Source organism: Coregonus lavaretus (genome assembly GCF_964263955.1).
Source record: "Coregonus lavaretus genome assembly, contig: HAP1_SCAFFOLD_3355, whole genome shotgun sequence".
Lineage (NCBI taxonomy): Eukaryota > Metazoa > Chordata > Actinopteri > Salmoniformes > Salmonidae > Coregonus > Coregonus lavaretus.
Window position 1 is genome coordinate 24226 of NW_028164794.1, and position 8575 is coordinate 32800.

General features: G+C 44.0%; 1 protein-coding gene across 1 annotated transcript in view; it reads right to left on the reverse strand.

The window, feature by feature from the left end:
- Positions 1-6568, reverse strand: part of LOC311116630 (C-myc promoter-binding protein-like) — a gene marked incomplete at both ends in the record, with an annotated part of 29295 nt that extends 22727 nt beyond the window's left edge. The window contains 3 exons of the mRNA XM_084191688.1: positions 1418-1664; positions 5676-5812; positions 6377-6568. Of these exons, the coding sequence (XP_084047814.1) occupies positions 1418-1664; positions 5676-5812; positions 6377-6568 (576 nt within the window). The remainder of the gene's footprint in view (positions 1-1417; positions 1665-5675; positions 5813-6376) is intronic.
- Between the last annotated feature and the right edge of the window lie 2007 nt (positions 6569-8575).

An 8575-nucleotide genomic window follows, 5' to 3' on the forward strand; every position in this document is an offset into this window, starting at 1 on the left:
GGGGACCAACTCCATATTAATGCCCAGGATTTTGGAATGAGATGTTTGACGAGCAGGTGTCCACATACTACTGGTCATGTAGTGTATGTTCAGGAGTAAAAATGTGCTTAACAAGTCACATGGATTCACTCTGTGTGCAATAACAGTGTTTAACATACTTTTTGAATGACTACCTCATCTCTGTACCCCACACATACAATTATTTGTAAGGACCCTCAGTCAAGCAGTGAATTCACAGATTCAACCACAGATTCAACCACAGATTCAACCACAAAGACCAGGGGGGTTTTCCAATGCCTCGCAAAGAAGGGCAGCTATTGGTAGATGGGTAAAAAAAAAAAAGCAGACATTAAATATCTCTTTGAGCATGGTGAAGTTATTAATTACACTTTGGATGGAGTATCAATACACCCAGTCACTACAAAGATACAGGCGTCCTTCCTAACTCAGTTGCCGGAGAGGAAGGAAACTGCTCAGGGATTTCACCATGAAGCCAATGGTGCCTTTAAAAACAGTTCCATAGTTTAATGGTTGTGATAGGAGAAAACTGAGGATGGATCAACAACATTGTAGTTACTCCACAATACTAACCTAAATGACAGAGTGAAAAGTAGGAAGCCTCTACAGAATAAAATATTCCCAAATATGCATTTAGTTTGTAATGAGGCTCTAAGGGGAAAGAAAGAGAAAAGATAAATGGAATAGAGCATCCTAGATGAAAACCTGGTTCAGTCTGCTTTCCAACAGACACTGGGAGATGAATATTGTATTGTATTGTACTGTATTGTATAGTATTGTATAGTATTGTATAGTATTGTATAGTATTGTACTGTATTGTACTGTATTGTACAGTATTGTATAGTATTGTAAAGTATTGTATAATATTGTATTGTATTGTAATGTATTGTATAGTATTGTATATTATTGTATAGTATTGTATAGTATTGTATTGTAATGTATTGTAATGTATTGTATAGTATTGTAAAGTATTGTATTGTATAGTATAGTATTGTATAGTATTGTATAGTATTGTATAGTATTGTATAGTATAGTATTGTATAGTATTGTATAGTATTGTATAGTATTGTATAGTATTGTACTGTATTGTATAATAGTGTATATTATTGTAAAGTATTGTAAAGTATTGTATAGTATTGTAATGTATTGTATAGTATTGTATAGTATTGTACTGTATTGTACTGTATTGTATAGTATTGTATAGTATTGTATAGTATTGTATAGTATTGTATCGTATTGTACAGTATTGTATAGTACTGTATTGTATTGTATAGTATTGTATAGTACTGTATAGTATTGTATAGTATTGTATAGTATTGTATAGTATTGTATAGTATTGTATAGTATTGTATAGTATTGTATAGTATTATATAGTATTGTATGGGTTGATTTGGCTCACCATACTGCTGTTGAGGTTCCTGTCCACCTTGCAGAAGGTGTGAGGGGGCGTCTCCCCTTTGCCCGGGATGATGATGCAGACATCTGTGACAGCCAATGACGTGTGAGGCTGGCTCTGCGGGGCGCGGCGATAGGTGATGTAGATGCGCTGGGAGGAGGAGCTACTGATGTTGGCAGGGCGACCAGAGGGCGTGGTCTGGACGATGTGACAGCCAGGCTTCAGCTTCTCCTTCCACTCATACAGAACCCTGAGATAAACAGAGAGGACAGAGGAGGAAATGTTAGGACTGATTCAGAATACACAGCTGAGCCAAGCCAGGCCAAGCCAGGCCAAGCCAGGCCTAGCTGTATTGCACTGGCCTGGTTACTCATACACCATTGGATGCTGCCTTTGGATTGGGACACAGTCATTGGATGCTGCCTTTGGATTGGGACACAGTCATTGGATGCTGCCTTTGGATTGGGACACAGTCATTGGATGCTGCCTTTGGATTGGGACACAGTCATTGGATGCTGCCTTTGGATTGGGACACAGTCATTGGATGCTGCCTTCGGATTGGGACACAGCCATTCTTTCTGGAAATAAAATATCTGAGCAAGCACTGTACAGTTGGGGTCTGCATGATAGAGATAGCACTGTACAGTTGGGGTCTGCATGATAGAGATAGCACTGTACAGTTGGGGTCGGCATGATAGAGATAGCACTGTACATTTGGGGTCTGCATGATAGAGATAGCACTGTACAGTTGGGGTCTGCATGATAGAGATAGCACTGTACAGTTGGGGTCTGCATGATAGAGATAGCACTGTACAGTTGGGGTCGGCATGATAGAGATAGCACTGTACATTTGGGGTCAGGATGATAGAGATAACACTGTACAGTTGGGGTCAGGATGATAGAGATAGCACTGTACAGTTGGGGTCAGGATGATAGAGATAGCACTGTACAGTTGGGGTCAGGATGATAGAGATAGCACTGTACAGTTGGGGTCTGCATGATAGAGATAGCACTGTACATTTGGGGTCAGGATGATAGAGATAACACTGTACAGTTGGGGTCAGCATGATAGAGATAGCACTGTACAGTTGGGGTCAGGATGATAGAGATAGCACTGTACAGTTGGGGTCAGGATGATAGAGATAGCACTGTACAGTTGGGGTCAGGATGATAGAGATAGCACTGTACAGTTGGGGTCTGCATGATAGAGATAGCACTGTACAGTTGGGGTTGGGTCGGCATGATAGAGATAGCACTGTACAGTTGGGGTCTGCATGATAGAGATAGCACTGTACAGTTGGGGTTGGGTCGGCATGATAGAGATAGCACTGTACATTTGAAGTCAGGATGAGAGAGATAGCACTGTACAGTTGGGGTCTGCATGATAGAGATAGCACTGTACATTTGGGGTCAGGGTGATAGAGATAGCACTGTACAGTTGGGGTCAGGATGATAGAGATAGCACTGTACAGTTGGGGTCTGCATGATAGAGATAGCACTGTACAGTTGGGGTCAGGATGATAGAGAAAGCACTGTACAGTTGGGGTCAGGATGATAGAGATAGCACTGTACAGTTGGGGTCAGGATGATAGAGATAGCACTGTACAGTTGGGGTCTGCATGATAGAGATAGCACTGTACAGTTGGGGTCAGGATGATAGAGAAAGCACTGTACAGTTGGGGTCAGGATGATAGAGATAGCACTGTACAGTTGGGGTCTGCATGATAGAGATAGCACTGTACAGTTGGGGTTGGGTCGGCATGATAGAGATAGCACTGTACAGTTGGGGTCTGCATGATAGAGATAGCACTGTACAGTTGGGGTCAGGATGATAGAGATAGCACTGTACAGTTGGGGTCTGCATGATAGAGATAGCACTGTACAGTTGGGGTTGGGTCGGCATGATAGAGATAGCACTGTACAGTTGGGGTCTGCATGATAGAGATAGCACTGTACAGTTGGGGTTGGGTCGGCATGATAGAGATAGCACTGTACATTTGAAGTCAGGATGATAGAGATAGCACTGTACAGTTGGGGTTGGGTCGGCATGATAGAGATAGCACTGTACATTTGAAGTCAGGATGAGAGAGATAGCACTGTACAGTTGGGGTCTGCATGATAGAGATAGCACTGTACATTTGGGGTCAGGGTGATAGAGATAGCACTGTACAGTTGGGGTCAGGATGATAGAGATAGCACTGTACAGTTGGGGTCTGCATGATAGAGATAGCACTGTACAGTTGGGGTCAGGATGATAGAGAAAGCACTGTACAGTTGGGGTCAGGATGATAGAGATAGCACTGTACAGTTGGGGTCAGGATGATAGAGATAGCACTGTACAGTTGGGGTCTGCATGATAGAGATAGCACTGTACAGTTGGGGTCAGGATGATAGAGAAAGCACTGTACAGTTGGGGTCAGGATGATAGAGATAGCACTGTACAGTTGGGGTCGGCATGATCGAGATAGCACTGTACAGTTGGGGTTGGGTCGGCATGATAGAGATAGCACTGTACAGTTGGGGTCAGCATGATAGAGGTAGCACTGTACAGTTGGGGTCAGCATGATAGAGATAGCACTGTACAGTTGGGGTCAGCATGATAGAGCCAACACTGTACAGTTGGGGTCAGGATGATAGAGATAGCACTGTACAGTTGGGGTCAGCATGATAGAGATAGCACTGTACAGTTGGGGTCAGGATGATAGAGATAGCACTGTACAGTTGGGGTCAGCATGATAGAGATAGCACTGTACAGTTGGGGTTCGGTCGGCATGATAGAGCCAGCACTGTACAGTTGGGGTCAGCATGATAGAGATAGCACTGTACAGTTGGGGTCAGCATGATAGAGATAGCGCTGTACAGTTGGGGTCAGCATGATAGAGATAGCACTGTACAGTTGGGGTCGGCATGATAGAGATAGCACTGTACAGTTGGGGTCAGCATGATAGAGATAGCACTGTACAGTTGGGGTCAGGATGATAGAGATAGCATTGTACAGTTGAGGTCAGGATGATAGAGATAGCACTGTACAGTTGGGGTCAGGATGATAGAGATAGCACTGTACAGTTGGGGTCAGGATGATAGAGATAGCACTGTACAGTTGGGGTCAGCATGATAGAGATAGCACTGTACAGTTGGGGTCAGCATGATAGAGATAGCACTGTACAGTTGGGGTCAGCATGATAGAGATAGCACTGTACAGTTGGGGTCAGCATGATAGAGATAGCACTGTACAGTTGGGGTCAGGATGATAGAGATAGCATTGTACAGTTGAGGTCAGGATGATAGAGATAGCACTGTACAGTTGGGGTCAGGATGATAGAGATAGCACTGTACAGTTGGGGTCAGGATGATAGAGATAGCACTGTACAGTTGGGGTCAGGATGATAGAGATAGCACTGTACAGTTGGGGTCGGCGTGATAATGGGAAAAGGCTTTTAGTGTGTTTACACAGTCAACAATATCCACAAGGTGTTGTTTTCCTTTGAAACAATAATAGACAAATGATGTAACTGAATGTAACTAAATGACGTAACTCACTCCTAAGACCTGAGTACGTAGAAACAAAGTTGGGATAAAGCCTTGATTATGGTAAGTCATGTTCAATAGACAGTGAAAGAAGATTACTGGACTACTGACCCAAGAAAGTGTAATTACTGACCTTAGGTCAGCGCTAGGAGACGGGATGAGGGTTTGTTGTGTGAGATATAGGCCAGTGACCGGGGAAGAACTGGTCCTAGGTCAGATCTAAAGGAATAGGCGATTGATTGCTGTAGCGTGTGTTTTGGGTAAGTGTAGTGGTGTGAGTGATGGGCAAGTAGCTGTTCCTAGTTCAGTCCTAGAAGAAAACTAGGGATTAGTGTAGCGTTATGAGAAATGATCCCAGACCAGTCCTAGGAGTCTGCTATAGGATTAGTGTAGTGGTGTGTGTGACAGTTTAAGTACTGATCCTAGACCAGATCTTCTAGAAAAAGGGGGATTAGTGTTGTGCTGTGAATAACAGGATAATAACGGTTCCTAGACCAGCCCTAGGAGGCTGCTATAGGATTAGTGTAGTGTTGTAAATCACAGGATAAGAACTGATTTCAGGTCAGTATTAGAAGGAACAGGGGGATTAGGCTGCATAAGGGGTGCTATTTTGGGGATGCAGACAGGGATTAGTGTAGTGTTGCTGTGAGTGACCATTTAAGAACGGTTCCTAAACCAGCATTAATAAAGGTAAGGAGTAGTGTAGTGTTGTGAGTAGCAGGAGATGACAGACCCCAGATCAGTGAGAGGAGGTTTATCTCGCCCTCTCTTGTAGCAGAGGTAGATCTGAGGCCCTCTGAGACTGGCTCCGTTCAGCTCTGCAGACAGACCAGAAGGGGTAGACTCCAGGCAGGTGTACCCCTGAGGAACCTAGGAATAATTATACACAAAGACAAAACATCAGAACAATGCATTCATAGTGCAGGTACAGGGTATATGGGCATGGCACTTGCAATGCCAAGGATTGAGGGTTCAATTCCCGCTGGGGCCGCCATATAAAATAATTTATGCACACTGTAAATCGCTCTAGATTAAAAAGAAAAAAGTGTCTGCTAAATGACAAATGATCCTCAGCACAGATACTGTTTTGTTGAAAAGCACAGGACCCGGAATAGAACCTTGGGGTACACCATTTTATTAAATGCAGAAATCACAAAGCTCTGTACATCAAAAACAACTTTACAAATGCTTTAAGAAGGCTGAAAGTTAGGGTTGAAAAACGTGGGTAACTTTCCCAAAATTCCCAGAATTTCCAGAAATCCTTGTTGGAAGATCCCAGAATCAGGAGTGGATAAGTAAGTAGGAAATCCAGAAATCACCCCAACCCGGATTTCTGGAAAACCTGGGAATTTGGGGAAAGTTACCAGAATTGTTTTACCTTAAAAAAAGTTAAAATCTAAACGGAATAAAAGGGCCAGTCCTGTACTACTGTACCTCTTCCCCCAGGGAGCGTATGACCACAGCTACGTCTGTGATGGGGGCCAGGGGCCGACCACCAGGGGCCGAGCGGGGGAAGCGACCAGGAACATCATCCAGCTGCAGCTCCTCCTCTAAGGGCTTGGAGGAGTCAGTGAGCCCCGCTACCACAAAGTAGTCTGCTATACGAGGACCTGTCTCCTCCATCATCAACCATGGGCTAGAGAGAGAGCGAGAGAGAGAGAGGGGAGGGGAAGAGGGGGAGAGGGGGGGAGAGAGGGAGAGAGCGAGGGAGGGAATGGGAGGGAGAGGGAGAGAGAGTTTAGGTTAGTTTATTTATAAATAAATACAGTATGAAGTAGTCTGTTACACAAGGGTTGGGGAAGCAACTCTGAAAATATAGTTTACCAAGCTATCAATTAATTCCCACTGGAAGAATGTAAACTACACTAAAGCTACCCTTAAGAAAAATTATAGTTTACTTAACTAAAGTTACTTTGAAAAAGTAGTTCACTACATCCAAACTACTTTGTGAAAAATTATCATACGTAAATCTGAAATGTCATAGAATACAAGTGCAGATCCCTTTAAGGTCATATGTTAACAGGATGTGTAACGATGTTTCAAGTGAGAATTAGGCAGGTCTAATGTAGCTCTTGTGGCTACACGGCTTGAAATGGTTAGACCAGAAAGACCAGCCGACGTGCAGCGCTAGCTCACGTTACACTCTAAGACCAGATCATGTGAGACGTTAGTCCACACGTTTGAAGTGAGAAACTCTGAAACTCTCAATCTCTACACAAGAAGAAGGAACTCACTAGACCGTAACGTTACCAGTCTGCAGTAGTCTAGAACTTTCTAGAACTTTCACTAAAGACACGAGTTGGGAAGGACCATCCCATCTCAGACAACCGTTGGTACATCTGAAGTATCTATTCTAACAAACACTCAATTTGAAGACAAGCGGAGTCTCACCGAAGTGGGATATGGGCACTCAAACCCTTTTTGAGAAAGTGGTTGAACAGCGAGACGACGATCAAGGACAGCAACGCGTAAATATGCATTGCATTTCTTATCCGAATGAGCGGTGGTTTTCCAAATGTAACAACGATAAGTTGAATCTCTTTGTCTCTCTTTCTATTGACCCCTCCATCCCCTAACCAAGCAGTCATGCTGTTGTTAGTCCACTAGGGACCTGTTTTCATTGTATTACGTTAGTAATCAATAACCTATACCGTATGTGTTTATGTATTCTGTGTTATTATTTAGTTAATTAGTTAATAAATAATTAAGCCAATTTGTGTATTGCTGATTCATCAATAAGGTTAGGGTTCTTGCAGGTTCAAGGATTATGCGACGTTCCGAATGAGACAGATATGAGGAAATTATTTAATAAGTGACTGTTATCGATATGTAACATATATATATCTTCTAAGAGATTCATTCGGGAGATGGTCATTCGTTAAACAACTTCTTCCGTGGTGCCCCAAATTCCTTGTCACGCCCTGGCTCTGGGGACTCTTATATGTTGAGCCAGGGTGTTAGTTTCTATGTTTAGTTTTCCAGGTTTCTGTTCTAGTATGTTGTATGTTATATGTTCATGGTCTAGTTCGTTGTATTTCTATGTTGGCCAGGGTGGTTCCCAATCAGAGGCAGCTGATTCTCGTTGTCTCTGATTGGGAACCATACTTAGGCAGCCTGTTTGGCACTTGTCTTTTGTGGGATCTTGTTCCGGAGAGGTTTGTGTTTGTTAACCTTAGGACTTCATGTATCGTTTTGTTGTTTTGTGATTGTTTTAAAGTACTCATTAAAAGATGTACGCATATCACGCTGCGCCTTGGTCCGTTGCTTATAACGATCGTGACAGAAGATCCCACCAAATAAGGACCAAGCAGCGTGTCCAGGAGCAAACGCCGGAGGTAACGCTAGTGGATGTCCTCCTCGGTTGGGGGAAGATCACCGAGGAGGAGGCCGTCCGCTACCAGAGGGCGATGAGGGAGGATGCCCAGGCAGGAGAGGAGAAGCGGCACCAACCGGGCCGTCGTCGGACAGGCGAGAGGCAACCCCAAGAAACATTTTTGGGGGGGGCACACGGCATGGACGACGGGGCTGCTGGAGGCAGCTACAGGGCGAGTTTGTGGACTAGGAGAGGAGGCCACCAGGTTACGGGGGCCATTGGTCAGGAGGGAGAAGGAGAGTGTGGAGGCACGGTGAGAG